We start from the raw sequence: 20,750 nt of genomic DNA, 5'->3' as shown, positions 1-20,750 counted from the left end.
TTACTGTACACATTGGGAGTGTGATATACGAGATCGTGTCAGTGTTTGCACATGTGCACGTGCACTGTACCCAGATGCCAGCAGGTGATGCAGGAAGGCATTCTGTGCTTCCAGAGAGGTGATGCTCTCCTTCATTGCACTGCAAGCTGCCAGATAATGAGCCTTAAATCTCAGGGATGCTCTGTTGTTTATTTCTGGAGAGAGGATTCCACATTGGGTGAGAGGTAGACAGAAAAGGTAGAGAGAAAAGGGTCCAGGAAAGCCTGGTGTGGCTGCCTGATGTTCCTATATCCAGCCAAAATCAACTTTGATACATAGAATTTTTCATCCTTACTGGACTTTCTGAATTTTTCCAGATAAAATGAAAAATGGCAATCGCCAAATAAATCAGCAAATGAATTGCCAAATAAAATGGAATAGAAAGGCTAAAAACCCACGCTAATTCTGTGGGCTGTTACACTCTTGAGTGATGGTCTGAGTACATCTAATAGGAGTCAGTGCTGCATGACCTCACTCTTAAATGATGTTCAGTTTCACTTTTCCATTAACACTCTTTTCCCTCCATTTTTCTGTTTAGATCATGCTTCTTAGTGATCCAGAGATTGAGAGCAGCATCCTCATCAGCTCTGATGAAGGGGCTACCTACCAGAAGTACCGTTTGAACTTCTATATCCAGAGCTTGCTCTTCCACCCCAAGCAGGAGGAGTGGATCTTGGCCTACAGTCTGGATCAAAAGGTGAGCAATTGATGTAATGTTTCAATGATTATGAGCCAAGAGTTGAAGGGGATATTGTCTAGAACTGCTCCCTTTCAGGGATGATGAAGAATTTATCGTGTGCTTTGCTGTTCTCACTTTGCAGGTTTAAATGTGCTCAAAAGCCATGCAGCGACTCCAAAGCCAGTTTGCCAAAAGGAGCTGAGTGTTACAGTGAGCATGATGGGTGTGCAAACCTCAGTGGTGGAAATATGATGAAAGATGAAAAGAATTAGAAATTTGACATGACATATGGAGCTGTTCTAAAAATCTATTGATTCGTAGGTGCAGATTTCTAGCTGTCTCTGGGGATGGAGTGCTCAGGCTGAGTCGGTCTGTAACAGCTGGCTGGTGAGCATTGAGGGGTGCTCATTCTGCTTGCCGACTGGAAATCAGGGAGCAAACTCCTCTGTGCCACTTGTAAGCCACTTTGCAGTGCCTTCTGTGAGTGAGACATCTCCAGTCTGTTACTTTGTCCGTAGCAAGTTTGCTGTTGCATTGCACTCATCTGTCTTGAGGGGTGCTGAGTAGAGCAGGTGCAATGTGGTAGTAAAGTGCCATGGCTAAGGAGATGTGTGCTTCAGTTCTGGAGCAGCAGTCTCCACTACAGCCCAAAGTTGAGACACAGGATGATCAAGTTACAAATTCTACGAAGTTTAACACTTGCCAAGCTTTTATCTTTCCTCTCTTATGTTTCTCTCATCCCTAGACTCTGGAAAGCAAAACCATGCTGAATAACCACTAAGTTTTCCTCATTGTGGTGGGTTGACCCTGGCTAAGTGCCAGGTGTCCGCCAGGGCCACTCTGTCACTCCCCTCCTCAGCTGGACAGGGGGCAGAAAATGTAGTGCAAGGCCTATGGGTCGAGATACGGGCAGGGAGAGATCACTCAGCCATTACCATCATGGGAAAAACACACTCAGCTGGGGAAATTAATTGAATTTATTGCTTATCAATTGCTTATCTACTTTATCCTACGCTACTCTATCAAATCAGAGTAGAGTAATGAGAAATAAAAACTAAATCTTAAAACACCTTTCTACCACCCCTCCCTTCTTCCCAGGCTCAACTTCACTCACAATTTTCTCTCTGTCCTGCATCCCAGCAGCAAGGGGGGCCAGGTCGTGGGGGCTGATCTCAGTTCATCACACGTTGTCTCTGCCTCCTCTTCCTCCTCAGGGGAGGACTCCTCACACTCTTTCCCTGCTCCAGTGTGGTGCCTCTCCCACAGGAGACAGTTGTCCACAATTTTTTCCGATGTGAGTCCTTTCCACAGGATGCAGTTCTTCATGAATTACTCCAGTGGGGATGTTTTCCATGGGAGGCAGACTTCAGGAACAGACTGTTCCAATGTGGGTCCCCTGTGGGCTTACCTGTCCTGCCAGTCCCGACCCTTCTATGGGTCAAGGGGTTGGCTTGCCTCACCATGGTCTTCACTGTGGGTTGCAGGGGAATCTCTGCTCCAGTGCCTGGAGCACCTCCACTTCTTCACTGACTTTGGTGTCTGCAGCACTGTTTCTCTCACATATTCTCACTTCTCTCTGGCTGAAGTTGGCAGTTAGTTTTTTTTCCCTCACTTCTTGAAGACGTTATCCCAGAAGTGCTGCCACTGTCACTGATGGGTTTGACCTGGGCCAGCAGTGGGTCCATCTCAGAGCTGGCTGGTGTTTGCTCTCTTGGACAGCTTCTTGCAGCTTTTCATAGAAGCCACCCCTTTAGCCCCCTCCCTGCTATGAAAACATTTCCACACAAACCAAACATGTGTGTTAACCTTTCAGGTGTGGGGGTGTGTTCTGGGTGGGATTTTCAATTCCTGCAGTTATTGTTGAAGATTTCTGAACTAGTTAGTCTCACATCCCAGCTATAGGAACAATACAGCTAAAATGCTGTGCCTCTCTATTTGAGAATTTCATTTGAAAGTCTGGTGCAAGTTTTTACCAAACTAGTTACTGAGAATATAATTAAATAATTTCCTGTTGCTCTGCTTCCCACTTGTTAACAGAATGCTGTGGCAGGCACCAGCTGTTTTGCTGCTGTGCTACTGATGGTTCTTGAGTGACATTTGCAAGAACAAAGCTATTGTAAATACACTCCTTTCATAGTATCAAGTCCTTACTGTATGAAGGAGTTAGTCAAATGTCAAATAGTTTTTTGCAGTCAGAGGTTCAGTGTAACAGGGATTTTGAAGTAGGCTGGAAAGACCAATCTATTTATTTGATGTCACAAAATGGCTTGATGCCACTTCTAAACTGGAGGTAATGATTTTGCATGATCCTGGTGTTTATACAGACAGGCTTGGAAGAAACAGGCATCTGATGAGGTGGTCATGTATGTGAGAAGCCAGATGAGACATCCTGAGTGTGCATTTGCAAAGAGATCCATCTGCAGCAAGTGCAGAGCATCTGCTCTTGGGTTGAAGCACTGTACTTCTACTTGCAGAGCTTTGTAATCTTTTTTTGATGTTAGCCACTGGAAGGAGAAATCAAAATACAAGATAGGCACATGTGACTGACTGTGAGGTAGTAATTAGGCTTCCCTGATCCAGTACAGCAATAGCAGACCAGGGCATTTTTGCTTCTACTCCTTGAAACTAATGCATCTGTGTGCACACCTCAGCTGCTCTCTTCTGCCCAGGAGAAAGATAAGAAAAATAAACTGAGCTAGAAACACCCTGAAGCTGCTTGCATTTTATCCCAGAAACTGAATAAAACTGTTCACAGAGTAAGAGCAAGGATTAGGTGGTCTGCAGCTTGTTGGTCCAATGGAAATGTTGCAATGCCAAGTTCAGGCTTTTCCTTTATGTCTGCCTTTGCATTCAAGGCCACTCATGATGCTTTCCTTCACTGGTCAGAAGGATAGCTTGAAGTGCTGGTTCAATGTGGGTCCTAGAATGGAACCATAGAGCAGTGCTTTTCCCAGTTGAAATGTTTGTTTAACATAACTGAGGTATAGATTGTGCTGAGCCACATCTTGGGTTACTAAGAGTCGTGAAAGAGCTGTCATTCTGACTCAGGATCACGCAGCTTTGCTGCAGTCACAGCTGATACTGAGATAATGGGCAGTGCTGTTAGAGCCTGACAGCAGTGCCATGTGAAATCCCCAGATGAAGTCTTCTGAGAGGCCAGTGTAATGCACTCCTGCATGTCTGGAAGCAGGAGTGCTGCCGCAGCTGAGTGGGAACCAGAGGTCAGCCTTTTCCTTCTCTTAGGTTAGGCCAATGCAAGAATCAAGTCTCTTTTAGGCTTTAAGTCCCATATACTTAAGAATATTCATCATGTCTTTTGCATCTTCAAAAGATTGTTGTGGTTGTTCTCTTTTTCTCTAGAAACCAGATCTGGATCTCACACCTTCCCACTCTACTGTGCTGTGCCTTCTCTCCTAGATGTGGTTATGAGATCGTGCCAACGGCAATGACCAGTTGATCTCTCTGCTGCTCACCAGAAAAGAGATACCAAGAGCTTCTAAAATAAGTGGCTACAGAGGCTGCAGTAGTGCTCTGCAGTTGTGAGGAGGCTATCCAAAGGGATGCCATGCTGTCAGGGCCTAACTGTCCAACTGCAGCCTAGTCCTGCTCTTACTCCTCTGTCCTTTGTTTTTGTGCCCATTTTCCTGTGCGGCAGCATAAAGTTGCCTGGCACAAAATAGGTGGAGCTGGATCAAATAGTGCTTGCTTTCTCAGTTTATATGTCCTTTTTTTGGGGATAAAACTGCTCTGAAACACTTCTGATTTGATGCATGAGAGGAAATAAAATATAAAGTTTATCATTAGCCTGCAACCTGGAGATAATATTCACCTACAGATACTGTGACAAGGAAGGTGACTTGCTGGATGCTCTGCAGTGCAGCCACTGCTACAGTGGGAGACCATATTCTTCCACCCCTCTAAGTTCTAGAAGTGTGTTTGAGCCTTAAATTATATTTTAATGACTCCTTTAGTGGCAGATTTAAAAATACAAATAACTCTGAAAACAAATCAAGTACATACAATTTGACTCCCTGCAGCAGAAACTGTTAAGGGAAGATCTGATCTATCCTCATGTAACTGTGAATGAGTAAACAAGTTGGAAAAATTAATTTCATATCTTAGATTAAAAGGTATATTTCAGATTAATATTTGTCTTATTTTTCTCTTTCAATTAAAATAATAATAATGTGGTATTTTAAACAAGCTGTGGTCAACTTAGAAATTAATGAGAATGATGAATCTGAAAATCCATTTTGCGTAGTATGTTCCACACAGTAAAATGAAATACCAACACTTTATGTCCCTACAAATAATGAATTTGGTAACCACCTAGATAAAAATATTTTAAAATTGTTTTGTTTATAAAAATAGAAAACAATATTAAAGTTTTTGTATGAAATGAAAATAGTTAGTGTTTTGGATCTTCCCATTAAAAGGTTTTCCTCTAAGGTCTTCTGACCTACAGTTCCATGGCTGTGATTCAAGCCTTTTTTTAATGACTGTTTCATCCTAAACATCCGTCCTTCTTTTTAGCTAACTCCTGCACATTTGACAACAATATTAAGGTATTTATCTAGCTGATTAAAGAAACAACCAACCAACTAAACAAAAATAACACATTTTGAATGTCCTCTTAACAGAATCATTGTCTCTTCCAAGTTGGTGTTTTAGAAAGTCTATTCCATATTCTAACACCTTCTTCTTTAAGAGGAGGAGCCCATCTCTTCTCAACAGAACTTCTTGAAATACGGCTTCATACTGAGAAAGCCAAAGACTTTGTGATGTTACCACTTCCATCAACTGAAATAGCTGTATGCAAAACCAGGCACCAAATCTTTTATTACCACTGCCACATAGATATTGTCCTGCTTTTTCCTGCCTAGGGCAATTCCCAGGAGAAGATTCAGTGAGAGGGAGCTCAGCAGGCTTTCTGAAAGATAGATGGCTCTGTGGCTGCTAGTTACTTTGTTGATTTAAGGACAAATCACAGTTACCACCATTTGTTTTCTCTTTGTAGTATCCAAGGAGTTATTGAGGATACTTTTTCGGTATGAGTCAACTCAGCATATCGTTCCTGCTCTTAATTTTTATAGCCAATTAGGACCCTCCTCTGCCTTGCTAACTCTCCTGTATGATCACATAAATGCAGCATGGCTGAGCCAAGAAATCTCTGTGTGTGGGCATGAACACGTAGCAAGTTCATAGACCCTGATATCTTCTCACAGTGTATAAAGCACAGGCAGGAGGAGTTTTTACGGGGCTTTAAGCAAACATGGGTGGGTTTACTATTCCCTCCAGAGCAGCTATGTGACATTGTATAACTATCAGGTCCTGGGAGATTAAATGCATCTTGTGAGTTGAAAATCTTGGATCTCTTCCCAGTAGCTTTGTGTGTGTGTGTGTCTACTTTATTGATAAAATAGTGCAATCTGATGTGTGCACGTGTTGGTTCTGTTAATGGCCCCCTAAGTGGCCTTTGGCAGAAGGTGGACAATATGTAAATGTTACAGACAATTTGCTGCAGGTCAGACTGGGTCTCACTGGGAGTGTCCATACTGACACTTGGTTATATAACCCAGTACACAGGGAAAATGGGCCTTCAGCCTCCAGTTTTCATGGGTAACTTCGCATTTGCAGAAAATACATAGGAAACCATTTTAAACAATCCTTGTATCAAAATATGGTGGGAAGGGGAATATATGAAAAAGGTGCAATATTGTCTGTTGGAAAGCCTGGAGAACTTCTCTGTGGAGGGCTGTGAAAGCTTCAAGTCTCCCAGCACAAGCTTAAGGTACAGATTTCATTGCTGCCAGTCACAGTGACTGGGGAGGAATATCTTGAGTTGATCTTACATTTCTGATGCTAATATGTCGAATGTCTTATTATTTGTCTCATTTATCCAAGGAACCAACTAATTCTCAATAGGCAAAACTTCTCACACTCCGATACCTCTCTGGGGAATGGGTCAGTCTGGAGGTAGAAATGGAAGGGCGTTTCCAACTCCATGGAATTTCTCTCAGAATGACATTGAAACTTTCAGAGCAATATGCACAACTCTCCTGCATGAATATTTGTTTAAAAGATAATTTTAAAAAGATAATTTGTTTAAAAGAGAAAAGATTACTGAATAGGGAGAGAGATATTTAAAATATTTCAAATCACCATTGTTAAGAGAAAAAAAACCCAGGTATGCAAGGTGATACAATTCCACCTCTTCTTACAGACCAAACTGCAACTTGGAACCTGCTGGGAATAGGTAAGAGACAGAATAATTCAATAACATACCAATTTAAATTCCCCAGCTACACCATTACAAATTTGAGAATATTAGATAAACAAGAAGTTTGGCAATCAGTGGCTTCTCTCTCCATAGGGCTTAATCTTCAGCAGAAAGTGAACAAAAGAAAGTGGGTATCTCATTATCTCTTTGAATGAGGTGATAAATAAGAGGTGCAAGATAACATTCTGCTGTATCACCAAGTTGCACCTGGCAGACAGTATCAGGTCTGACTGGGGAGATTCCTTTGGTGTGGGAGATGTGGCAAGTTATCTGAAAATTGAATGCAGTGCATGTCACTGCCTTGACTATCTTGACTAGACACTGCTGAATTTATAAAAAAACAAATCACAGCTAACACTTGGGACTACATGGGAAAGTTTGGGTTGTTTGTTTTTTTGGGTTTTTTATAATGCTTTAGACACAGAAGCAGAGCCATGAAGGCAGTGTCTCTGCTCCGGGTAAAATTCTCCCCTGGAATTTAGGCCCAGTCTCCCAGTATGACATAGGGCAGTAAGGCAACTAAGGGTGGGGTTGTTTGGTTGGGGTTTTTTTTTCACAATGTCCAGTTGGGCAGTGTGCTGCCAGAGAAATCCAGGGGGAGTTGCTTCTAGAAATACAGGCACCTTATTCCAACCAGTCATTCATATTTGGGATTCTTTGTGATGAGCTATTTTCACAGACACATGGAATAATCCAAGTTGGAGGGAATCTCAAAAGATCACCTGGCCCAACCTTTCATGGGAAAGGGAGCCTAGATGTGATTATCTATCACCCAGTCCAGTCCTGAGTGCCTCCAGTAAGCGCTCTTTGGTCTCAGTTTTTTGGGCTCCGTAAGGAAACCTAGGCACATGGGGCCTTCAGGGTTGTGTTCAGTTGAGGATATTGCACTTTGAGTTGGAACTCCTAATGTTGGAAATGCAATTCCAGGATAGCAGCTGCTACTGCAGATGTGCTGAAATTAAGCAATTAAGAGTTGCTGCATGTCTGAAGTGAGATGTGACTCTGGCCCAGGCCTGTAGGTTTTCTTTCCTCAGGAACTGAGGTATGGGGCTGATGAGGAGAGGCAGGTTGGTGGCTGCCTCACATCTCGTTTTGATCTAAATTAGCAGGCACCCAGAGCTGTTACCTGCTCCTCAGCAGCATTCCTGGTCCTGGAATTTAATTGTCGTCGTCAGAAGTGTGCGTAACTACTCCTTTTATCAACAACAGCTCGAGACTGCACCTTTTGAGTAAAACTCAGCTTTTCTTAGAAAGATGTGAACATTATTTCTAATGGGGAAAATAAGCTCTTTCTGCTCCTGCGTGGATCCTCATGGTAGAATCACCATTTCATTGTATGGTGTGAGAGAACACACCAGGGCTAATTTCTCATCAGGGTTCATTGATACCTGAAGAGCACAATGACTGTGGTTCCAGTCCTATGGATACAGTGCTCAGCTTTCAGATTTATCTTGCACCAATCACTTGACATCTGAGCACCCCACAGAGCGAAGCTGGAGGCACACTTACTGCATTCTTTTCTTCACCCAAAATGGAAAGAGATTGAGGAAGCTGCTATAATAACAATTACTCCTACAGGCCTACCATACTGAGGAAGGAAATAAAGTGAGTGTGTTGTCCAGCTGTAAAGGAACACATAGTGTTTCATGTTTAATATGAGCCATATTATAGTAACTGTTCATAGAAATCCCTACCATACTGACTGGTCCATTGTATTGCACATTCATGTTAAGAAGCAATCCCTGCCTGAGAGTGCTTGCAATTAAACGTGAAGCTGACAGACAAAGCGTTGTCCCTGAGTATCTCTAGTGTATTCAGGCACAGGTCATTAAAGTGTTTCACTGCCTAACTACCACTGAGGACTATAACAAAGTCAGAAACTGAATGCAGATAGAGTCCTGTTCCCATGACTTAACCACAAATAAGCCTTTCATCTCTTTGCCTTTTGAATACTCTTCTGAGAACATCAGGTTCTACAAACATATCATGTGTCTGTTGCTGGACAAGCCACCTGCCAGCAGCTCTCCCAGGCAGGCAGGGCTCCATCAAACAGATAAACTGAAATGTTAGTGAAGTTAGAAAAAACGCAAACCAAACAAAAAGAACCAAACCCCACACCAAACCCTTGAGATTGGGAATATTTAAAGGCAATTTACAGAAGTCTCTTCTTCAATATGATAATGAACTGAAGAATTGAAATCACTTAACTTCATTTACAAATCATGAATATGTATCAGTGCCTTTAAATGAAAGGACAACTCAAACAGATATAGTGTTTGTTCAATTCATTAAAAGGAAGACAATTTATCAGGAGGTTTTTTCCACTCTTAAACTAAAGCTATATGCAAATGTCAGTAAATCAAGACCTTGCGCTAATTCTACAGCATGATGAATATTTTTATAATCCTAATTAGAACCAGTCATTTAGTTCAGCAATTTCCCCCAATCTAGCCAATTTGAAATTAAAATAGATGCCTTGATTACAAAACTCATTAGCAAAGAAGCACCCTTTTTTGCTAACCAGTTCATTTGGAATGCACAAGCTGAATGAAGTGAGGAGCACTTGTGTTGTCAATTGCCGTAAGTGAAGTGAGCCTTAATTGTTGGCATTGTGAAGTATTTGTATTGCTGCATGTTTCATTGCAGTATAATATATCATTCATTAAACATAACAAAAGCAGTTTTAAAATGATTTAATTAAGTGGTGTTGGTGCACCAGGTAATTTTTATAAAGTCAGATGTCACAATTGTTTGCATTTGAAGTATTGATGGGCATTACTGTCGGAAAGAAGACGTATGACTCTACATTTATCATTCTGATTATGGTAGGCCTGGCAGTTTTAATAGGAGATGGGAAATTAAATTATGCAACCCTGGCTGTACTTCAGAAATGCCCAATGAATTTTGTCCTGGCAAAATACTGAACTTTGGGCTTGTGATGATTTGTGGTGGCGAAGAGAAAGTAATGGCTTGTGAAACTTGATTTAGCCAGAACAGACTTTCCTATTGCTTGTTATTTATGTTATAGATACTTCATGAGCAAGTTTTACTTTGAAAAGGGAAATATAGAGATAAATGGAGCGAGACACACTTGATGCTTAGATGTGCTCTTCTGCTGGAGCAACCTATTTTATTGTGTAACAGAGCAAGGATCCTGTGGTTTATTCCTGGGCCATGCTAAATCATGGCAGTATATTGATTTTATCTGGAACCTAAGTGGGGTGAAGAGTGGTTATAAATATAGCAGATGGGAATAAAAATGAAAGAGTGAAGAAGGCTGAAGAATAAGAACACCAGGACCATGGTTTATTTTGCTTGACTGTAGAGATCTAAAACGTTGCGATGTGCGCCTACATTGGGTGTTGAGGCTTCACATCGTAGTTGGTGGTGATCTACTGAACAGTGTTGATTGATTTCTGGGAGCAAATGGAGGTGACTCTTTTAGGATGAGGTAAATTGTACCTTGGACTCACTTGTATTGACTAGGCCTCCACTGAGTGTCTAGGAAGTAATTTCCTTTGCTGAGATGTAACTATTTGCTATATTACCTGAGATTAGGGGACTTGAAACCAACCCTGCTGTCTTGGACGCATGCAAAATGGATTACATGGGATATGATTCCAATATGATCAAAACAGCAAAAAGCATTAAGTTTCCTAGTTCCTGTTGTCGTGCCTACAGATTCTAATGACCCTCACCCTGGAGGAGAGAGCAAACATGATGTGGAAGCAAAGGAGGAGTTCCCAACCTTTTGTTTTTCTTTTCAGTGAGGCAGCCAGCTGGACAGATGATGCTGAGGGCTGAAGGTACAGTCCTTTCCCCCTCATCCCCCCAAGCAAGCACCTGCACATGCCTGTTTTTTACATCACCAGCCACCAAGAACAGGGAGAGTCTGTGAGGGTGCTTCCTGAGGGGTGCATTTCTGTGTGCTGGACTGGCAGCTTGGGGTCAGGAGTAGGAATGGCATGCCCAGAAGTAGCAGACTGTCCCTTGCTCTCTGTTCTACCCCTAAAGCAAGGGCGTTTCAGCTTCCTGAAATCAGTCTTTCTACACAGTTGAGAGATGCATATCTGAGAGACAAAGAAAGAGAAACTCCAGAAAGCAGCAGGCAGGAGCTGATATTTCCTGGCAGAACTTCCAGTGTGGTAGGGGTGGGGATCCTGTGTGAGAATTTTTCATCAACAGGTGCTGTAGTAGTAAATGTGCCACAAGGCAGAGAGGGTCCTTCTTTTATGTTGTAGCACAGCAGTCTATTAAAAAGCTCATACATTTAATTTCGAATTGCTTTGTGCCTATTGTGTGAAACAGGTTTGTGTAATACTAGAAGCTTATATGTTTTTTCTCAGATTGCCCTGTGAAAACAGGCTTCTCTCTGTCGCTCTTGCCTTCCCTTTTTGAGTCACAACAAACCATCCCTGTCTCCAGTCCTTGTTTTCAGTGGGGAAATGGACCATGTTCTGATCTGATAGCATACCTGAGGTGCTTTACAAAAGATGTGTGCAGTCACACATGTAGCAGCTGATATTCAGTGAGTCCATTGATTTTAGCAGGGAAATGCTGATTAACATCACTGGAGGATCTGACCTGAAAACATGTACGGTATTCTTTTCTCACATAAAACAAGAAAGATGTAGTTTATACCTCCCAGTGCGCACATTTTTTTTCCCCCTAAAATCTGCCTGGTGAGAGATGCAGAGTCCCTGGGCAGAGAGCCTGTGTGCAAGCTCTTACTTGTGTTAAGGCAACTACTATTCCATTGTTCAACCTTGACATACCAAAATTCACCCATCTTTTCAAAAAATTTTCTCTTTTTTCTCCTTCTTTTTTTCCTTCAGATAGAAACTTCATGTAATCAATTATTCTGGGGAATAAAACTGCCAGAGGAACAGCTGTAACTCCTCTGTCCCCTCTCTAGGCATGGATGATTCAAATGTCCCATATGTTCAATGGTAATCCAGTGAATGTTTCAGCTTTTCATGCTTATTGTGTCAGCGGTGAAAAAGAAGGCCAGTTCCTGGATTTTTGGTCTAGCACCTCAGGAGCTACAATCCCAAGTGTTTAGAAATAATGAATTGGTCCTTTGAAAGTAATGCGTTTGGCAGAGAAAAAATCAGGGAGGTGTTTGAATAATTTCAGTTGTCCTCTCTTACATGTTTCTTGATGCTTCTGTGACTGAGGATATGTTGAAAACCATGTTTTTCAAATGCTTCCTCACAGTTAATAGAATTAGAAATTTTACCATTAGAAAAAAAAAAGGAGGAGAACCCCCAAGATTTTTGTAATGTCCTGATTCCAGCACTGTTCTTCTGCAGGGCATTTATGCTTTTAAGACACATATCTTTATTCATGGTTGCAAATGCTGCACATCTTTAGTTGTGTTTCGGTGCATATTTCAGCTGGGTGTTCATATTGGTTATCTGGGGAAGACTGGTGACCTGTTTGGTGTTTGTTTGGGGTGTGCACACACCTGTGTGCAGGTTTGAATTTTTGCAGTAGAAACCCCACAGCAGTTCTGTGACAGTTATAAGAAGTTGTTCCACAGTAATAAAATTCTTCAGTTTTGTGTTCAATTGATTTTTATAGGACTATAGGTGGCTATAAAATGAAAGTTAGGGCATGATGCAGTAAAATTTTGGTGCATTGAATGTATTGTGGGTATGATAAAAGGAGGAGCTGAGGCACCGAAATGAAGGGTGATATTTTTGAGAGGAGGACAATTGATCAAAGAAACAACAAAGCTTAAAGCTTCATAGAAAATCCTTGTGATTCTGTCATGCAAAAGGAGGAAGACCATATCCTTCCCACAGCCTCCTACCTTGGGCATCTCATTTCTGCCACAGGCTCAGTGATCATAAACTGTCTGAATATAGATTTTGTAGCATTTTATGCTTGCAGTGTTCAAGAGATAGCAGCACGTACAAATAACATGTTAGCAGAATGTACTGGACCCAAGGGGACTTTCCTGCCGGATAGTGAGAGAACAATAATGTCATCAAAAGTTTTGCTGCCAAAACAGGACTCTAGTTTTGTCCTCTAACACAGCACTTGCTTCAGGCCAGTTGATTTTCTCAGATCTTCGTGCAAGTCCGCAAGAGTTATGCACACATACCCAGCGGCACAAATGTCATGAGTCTGAAAGTTCTGCTGCAAAATTGAGTCTGCTATTCCCTAGCTAGATGAGTTGTACTTTTTCTCCAGTGACAGCATGGAGAAGGCTGCTCTATTTTTCCTTTGCAGCCTTCCATTATGAGTTACGCTGTACCATCACTGCAAAGCTAGGTTAACTCCAGGAATTAAAGTTACATTATGTCAAGTTTGGTGAGTTGTTGTTGTCTATAGTTGTTGCCTTGAATCAAATTTGTTTATTCTTGGGGCTTTGTAGGGGCTTTTTTCTTCACCCTGCTTCATAAGGTGGATTGAAGGTACCTAGAGTTTCAATAAATGGGATAAATAGATTAAATATAGACACCATAGAATATTTACAAACCTAGAGAGCTGCTGAGAGAGGTTAGATAAGAGCTTCCTTTTTCTTGCATGATTTGCAATTGCAGATTCATTTATTCCAAAGGTACACAGTTTGATTGCAGGAACTGGGTGATGGATAAATCAAAGATGACAGTGTAAATGGTGTCTGCCCAGCAGCCCGGAGGGAGCCCTGGAACATGTGAGTTTCTCATTTGGTGATTTTTCTGGCAGTGATGCCTCAGTGCAGTGACAGTTTCTGCTCCAGCTGTCAGGCTAAATTGTTCCTGATGATAGCTGGTATTTACAATGATGCTGTTCATTTGGGTTCCTCCTGTAAACAGTCTCCCTTTCCCATTTGGATTGGGATAAACTGAATCTCTGTGAGGTGCAGGGAGGAATCTCTCGTATTCCATGAGACCTTTTACTCTTCCCTTTCTGCATGTGATCTCTGGCTTGGCTGTGTATGTGTGGAGATGGGTGCCTGTATAATCAGGCTCTGCTTTTCCCTTCAGTTGTCGCCTATTGCCAAGGCATGGATTGCCAGGGAATCTGGTCAAAAATAAATTTGGCTAGCTAGAGATGAACTACTCCACTGAATTTTAAGTGTTATAGTAAGAGCAGTACTGGAGAATATCTTCAAGACAGCAGAGCCCCTTGTGGAGACCAGAGTTGGCTGTTGAGTAGAGAGTGATGCTGAAAGGGATCTAACTTCCGTTATTATATTATATGTTCAAGCTTGCAGAAGCCTCTTGATTCATTATAGGACAGGATATGAAAAGTACGTGGTAATGGAGATGGCCTAAAAGAATGCAGTGTACAAGAGCAAGGGTGTTTGGGTAGGAGATAATATTTGCTGAAGCTACATCTTCAATGCTATCAGAAATTGAAGATTTCTACCTTGTTTTTATAATCTTTTTGCTCACAGAATTTAATTCACAGTAAGAGTTGTGCTGTGAGCAGCTTCTGTGTTCTCTTTTAGGGGACATAAGACTCCCAGTAACTAAGGTGGGCCTTTCTCTGGGCTGGCTTGGTCCAGTATCTGCCCAGGCAGTAATAGAGCACAGGTGGTGTGTGTGGACCAGAGTTATCCAGAGAGGGATTTCTCCCAGTGCAAAACCTGTACAATTCCCAAGCAGTATCTCTTCATCTACTATAGTTTCCCAGAAGACTTTCAGGATGGCATTGGGGTCATATCCATGACCAAAAGAGATGGAGGTAGAACCTGTGTGGTGGTAGCCTATAAATGCTGCTCTGCATCATAAATCCCTGACAGAACCCACGGCCTCAGGCTGAGGGGGCACAGTGCCCTCATGGGGTGAATGGACTAGAAGAGTAGGGACAGTTTGTGGGACAGCTCTGACTTCGTCAAGAAATTCAACACTCTGAGAAGTGGGGTGCAGGTCCTAAGGACCTGTGAGGTTTGCTGCTCTTCAGCTGGTGAGATGAGAACTGAATGGAACGGACATGTGCCTTCTGTCAGGGCTGACCCCAAGTGAGAATAGCATTTTCACCTGTGTGAGATGAGTTCAGGGGTGTGTCTGCTCAGTGTCTGAAGGTGATGGGTCGCAAAAACTGAGGAACTGTTTCAAGTAACCACCCTTACCTGTGAAGATGCTGATGAGTGGAAAACTGCATTGGGTGGCAGGTGCATGTGTTAAATAATGTACAATTTAAACTGGGGCAGAATACATTGCTTTAATTTTGCCTAAATGACATATACTGCTTGAGACCAGACTAATATTTCTTTCAAGCTGTGTGAAATTTTTTACATGAACAATGACTACATCTCAGAATAAAACGCTGTTCTAAATGCAGTCTCAAAACCTATTCATTAATGCCCACACACTTTCAGAAATGTTTTTTTCCACATAAAGAAATAAATCAGAAAAATCTTAGTTGAATTTGGAAAGTGGTATGGGGATGTGAAATCTATTTCTTCCACTAATCTGAAAAAGTCCCTCTGCCATTAAATCCTGGTCTGTATAATATAGAGGTTAACCTACAGATAGTGCCACAGGGTTTGTAAAGGAAGGAGGAGAAGAACAGCCAAGCATGTGATTGTAGCTTTATGTCCCACTTTGGCTAATGTCTCAGCCTCTCCTGCTTTGTCCGTTGTAGTCTTATGCTCAATAAACGTGAAGGATTGGTCTGTAATAGCAACGAATGTACCCAGATGCTTGCACTGTAATTAAAGGCATATATCACACAATAAAGCACATTTGAATGAAAAATCTTCCCATTAGACATGTGGTTCACATTTATTTCCCCTTATTGTTAAACTTCTGGAGTATAACCATTGATGGAGTATAAGGAGGGACTTCTAAAGGCCTACAATGTAGAGCCCACAGGAGCAAAGAACATTTTCCTCAGGCTGGGAGGACACAGAGCTCCTCAGTGCAGGCTGACCTGCACAGCAGCATAGGATTTATCCACGTGGTTGGTGGATCCAATTAGCACAGACCTCAGATCCAACACTGCCTAATGATTTTTAAGCTGAAGAAGGTGGACAAAGGGATCAGCCCGGCTTAGAGACAGAAAAATCAACAGCCATTAGAGCCAATTCAGTCTTTTGTGACTGTTAAAGAGAGGGGAAAAAGGAGCGAAACAGCATCTGGGGACAACAGGAGCAACCTGAAACCTTCTCTGCCTCTGGCTGTGCCTACTGGATGTCGGTGGAAGAAATACTGGTAAAGATAACTCCTGGTGTGCCTTGTAGCCTCTGGTAGCAGGAGGCAGCTCTGCCATCTCCATCCCATTCTGATCTCTTCATGGTTCCAGTATTGATCCCTCATTCCCTTTCTCTACTTTAGTCCTCCACCAAACTCTATAGCTGATTTTGAAATGGTTAAAATATCATGGAGAAAGGAATAAATAAGCAATCAGAAAAGTTAGCCTTCCCTCAAAATGGCATTTCTATTTATAGTATCTTTTGCAAGTTGCTAAAGCTAAATTCTTTAGAAGTGATTGAAATGTTTTGATTGACCAAATTGAACATATTTTTTCTCCAGATTTTCAGTTTAAGAAAAAACATCATGGAAGTAATATTTTTCATCTTGCTTCGGCACCACTCTAGCATTTCTGGAGGTGGGGGAGAAGCAGAAAGAAAGAGAACCTGTTTTCCACCCATGGCTAAAACACACCTTAAGCTCTTTGTGACACTTACTTGTGACACTACTCCTGTTGCAGCTGTATCTGGACTTCTTGTTCTGCTAGAAACCAGTCATGGAGTAGAAAAGCAAAAGATGCTCTGCTCTGAGCAGAAGTGCCAGATTTTTGGCTGAGTGTGCTTAACCAATAAGGCTTAAGAGAAACTGAATTGTGAAGGTTTTGGAATGGACTTTTTTTTTTACCAGTTTAATCCACTTTTGTCTTTTTCTTGGAGATGCAGTGGCAAAACAGAGAGAGGCAAGTCTTGCTTTCAGCATCGGGTTTAAAGTGGATCCATTGAGTGAAAGCATTTTTTTAACTAGGAAACCGTGAAACCTGACATCAGTGCATTGTCTTAATCTGCCTGACTTCATTAGAAACCAGGTCTGAAATGAGCTATACAAGTATAACATGGAGTCAGACATTTCCAAAGCATTTCGTCTTTGTGCAGAAGATCCCTGACCAGTGTCTTACTGCGGTGGGATGGAGACTGAATTTCTTTTGCCTGAAGACCTAACTTTACTGACAAGCATGTGAAATATTTTTCTTAAAATGCAAAAAAAAACCCCAACCTTCCCAGCTTCTGAAACCTTTACTTTCTTTTTCCTCTCTGTATGGGACAGATGATGGAAATTTATTTAGTATTTAATTTCTCTCTTGACCAGTTTTCAAAATAGCCTGTTTCTAGTGTCCCATCTATTACACAACATCTGTGGGGAACTGAGCAGCTCTGGTGAGTCTCAGACATGCATCACTCTGGGCATGTTCTCTTTCCATGCTTAAGACAATCTGGCTGTACAATGCTAGAGAAGAACCTTGGGCTGCAATGAGGTCTCTTGATGCAGCTTTTAATCACCTGGAAAGGAAATCAAAGTAAAGAGATAAACCGGTCCATTTGTTTTCATTACAATTACTAGTTTTTACTACTCTGTGTAAACAAAGGCCATAAATTTGGTGCTGGTAGACTTCTTTCTCCTAAGCTCAGCCCCACCAGCTGTTGCACAAATCTTTTGGCTTGAGAAGCAGGATTTATTTTTAGCTACTTTAGCGTGGAGCTGTCTAGAGTGCCTTACCTGAATTGTGGTTTCCAGGCAGCTTGTGGCAAGGAAGAAAAGGACTTTTTCCATTATTTAAGGGTCCAGAAGCACTTCCAAGCTTCAGATCTTGGTACCACTGGAGCCTCACCTTGCAACGTGGCAAGGACAGGTATTTCCCTTGGAGGAGTTGGAAAGAACAAGCACAGATAGTTCTTGAGTTGGTTATCAGCTTGAAGGTGATGTTAGCCTTTGTGTCCCTAATGGTAACTGCTGACACTCCAGAGCTGTCTCACTAAGGCCCAGACTGAGGGGAATGGTGGAGCAGAAGAAAGAGAGGAAGACCTCAAATCTTTCCTTGAATGCAGCCTTTTCTACTGTGGTAATAAAGCCACTTCCAAGGCAAGGGTTGCTCCTGACCTGGTTTCAGCCACACCACTGAATTAAATTAGACCTGAGTCCTGTACCAACAGTGCTGCAAGTAACATGTCCTGCCTCCCAGGAGAACCAGAGAAAGGGGTTTGTATAGACCCCACGGTTTAAATGTTGCACTGATGCTGTGAAAGGGAGGGGTATCCATCTGTCCTTAAAAAAGCAGATATGGAAGCTGTGGTAAAGAAGTAGGGAGTGTTTCTGGGGTACTAATACCTGTCTTCATGGCTATACTGAATCTATCCTGTGTTCAACTGGCAGTTGTCAGACATTGCTTATCTGTTCTGTACTCTAGAGACTGAAAAGTGTTGTGAATTTTTCCTTCAGTTCATTTTCCTTCTAGGAATGAACTTTCTGAAATATTAGTGGTGGCACCCTTCTTCTTTTGCAGTTTCATCTGTAACACAGAAATGTAGAGAAAAGATACACCTTGCAGTTTTCTGAGAATTTGCAGCTTTTTCTTTAATTTTTTTCTAGTGATCAAGGTCATTTTCCTTCTGTAGAGAAAATTTATGACCCTGCAACAGACTTTCTTTTCTGCGTTGTCCTTTGCATGCAGTCCAATTTCCTACAGAAATGTTGACCTAATTTTTTCTTCTGCCCTGGTTTAAGTTTTTGGCAGGAACCCTCCACACATCTTGTAGATTTTTCCCACCAGCTCTGACTGAGAAGGTGTTAGTTTGCTTTGTACTTTTCTGGGATCAGAGCCATCTTTTCATGTAAGCAATCTGAGCTACTGCTTGGGATCGTTCTCTTCCGAGGCCAAGCAGGCCAGGCTAATCTGACCCTCTTCTTCCACCATGTGTCAGCTGCTGCCAAGTTATTACCACTAGACCCACTCTCACCCTGCTGCATTTATTTTGAATACATCTTTCCATCATCAGCTGTATGTATTGTCTGGAGAAAGTATAATATTTTATGTAACAAATGAATTGTTCCTCTAAATGCATGTAGTTCAGCTGCTCTTCCTCACTTTATCTGACATCATTTGCACTCCTGGATGGCTGGCAGACAGGAAACTCTGGAGAGTCTCGCCAGATGTTTGCTCAGGCCAATAGACCTGATTTCATGGCAACAAATAATATTTGGTTTTATTTGCTTATAAGTTTTTATGTATGTTCCTGGTGCCCTACTTCTTATGGGTGTAGAAGAATGAAAGTCTGTAAATATCAAAGCTCTGTGAATTTCTTTAGTCCGTTGTCTGTTGCTTTTCAGTCTGTAAGTGACATCTGTATGTGCTTCTTGCAGTGGTAAAGTGTGCCCAGGCTATTGTATGCTTGGTCTTTCCTTGGCTTGCCTTCAGTCTTCATTCTTCTGTGTGCTTCCCCCATGAAGACCAAGCAGGTCAGCCTGAGAACAGGGAATAGGTCATGAAATCCATCTCAGCTAGATCATGTGTCTCTGGTGGGGTCATCTCCTTCTGCACTAGTCACTGTGAGCTTTTTGTAATATCTGTCGAGAGAGGTGGAGAATTCTAAGGCTTGAATAACAAGCAATTTTAGAAGTTCCTTGCCTCTCTGAAGATGAGCCTTGGTGACTAGCTCAGACATGGATGACTAACACCAGGGGGTTGAGTCTCTTCGTGGAATTTCCATGTTTCCTTCTTTGCTTGTTCTTCTCCCCTCTCTCCATAAGTGGAATTGAAGCAGACCAGTTTCTCATGCTGTTCCAGCTCTGAGCAGCTTTACTTCTCCAGAAAAACAATCCTTTTCTGTTTTTTCTGTTTTGTTTTTGTTTGTTTGTTTGTTTGTTTTGTTGTTGTTGTTTTTTTTGGTTTTTTGCTAGCTATGCTTGGTAAAGTAAACAAAACACCCAAAGCAAATTACCCACAACCCTGAACAAGATCTTCCAAGCCAGCCAACATGATGTGTCACCCTGAGAGTTTGTACTGGAGAATTGCAACAGCGTTTTTCATATGAAACACTCTGCAAGCATATAGGTACAGCTCTTTTCTTTACAGTTCTGTAGTTCTGAATGTGTTTCTGGCACAGAATCTGACACCGGGGATAAAGCTCCTTCTTTAAGGGGCTTGCCAATTTACTTGGAAACAATGCTGGTGTGAAATAAAACGTTGCCTGTGTTCTTGGAGTTTGAAGACAAAGCATTCTGCCTTTGGTACATAATATCCTTATGGTTTAGATTTGTGCTGAGCAAAACAAGCAGGAGTTAAGGTCTGGCCTGTAGGGAAACAGAGTTGTGTATCACCGGGGCTGCCAACGTCTTTCCTTGCACAGATTGTGTTCTTGGTGAAATGCAGGGCTGTGTTGGTGGATGTGATATGTTTGGTGCTACAATCCTTGAGTGGGGAGTATCGTGATGCTTTTTGGATAAATATTTGCTATTTACCTCCTTGATGGTGCAGCCTTTCCTATTTTAAGTGGTAGGTCTGATCAGGCTCCTGAGTAGAGGCAGAGTCAAATCCTCTGCATGCCACTCTAACTGCATCAAGAGACAAGACCAGCCCATACATAAAGTCCCATAGTGGTCTTAATTTTTCAGTCATCAGAGTAAATCAAATAGCAGGAGGAGGCTTCAGAAAGGCCATGCCCTCACAGTACACCCTCGTGGTGTGCTGGAGTCCACCCCTCTTGAACCAATGTGTTGGAGTGCTCCATGAGGTGGAAATGCCAGAGATTACTTGTCACTAAAGAGCCAGAGCAGAGCTTTAAAATGG

At 42.0% G+C, this 20,750-nt stretch overlaps 1 protein-coding gene across 1 annotated transcript in view; it reads left to right on the top strand.

The window, feature by feature from the left end:
* SORCS3 (sortilin related VPS10 domain containing receptor 3) overlaps window positions 1-20,750 on the top strand; it is a 276,531-nt gene that overhangs the window by 148,758 nt on the left and 107,023 nt on the right. The window contains 1 exon segment of the mRNA XM_039553918.1: window positions 578-736. Within this exon segment, the coding sequence (XP_039409852.1) occupies window positions 578-736 (159 nt within the window).

Source organism: Corvus cornix, chromosome 6, assembly GCF_000738735.6.
Source record: "Corvus cornix cornix isolate S_Up_H32 chromosome 6, ASM73873v5, whole genome shotgun sequence".
NCBI classification, from domain to species: Eukaryota; Metazoa; Chordata; class Aves; order Passeriformes; family Corvidae; genus Corvus; species Corvus cornix.
The sequence above is the reverse complement of the archived record's forward strand: the minus strand, read 5'-3'. Positions and strand labels throughout refer to the sequence as shown.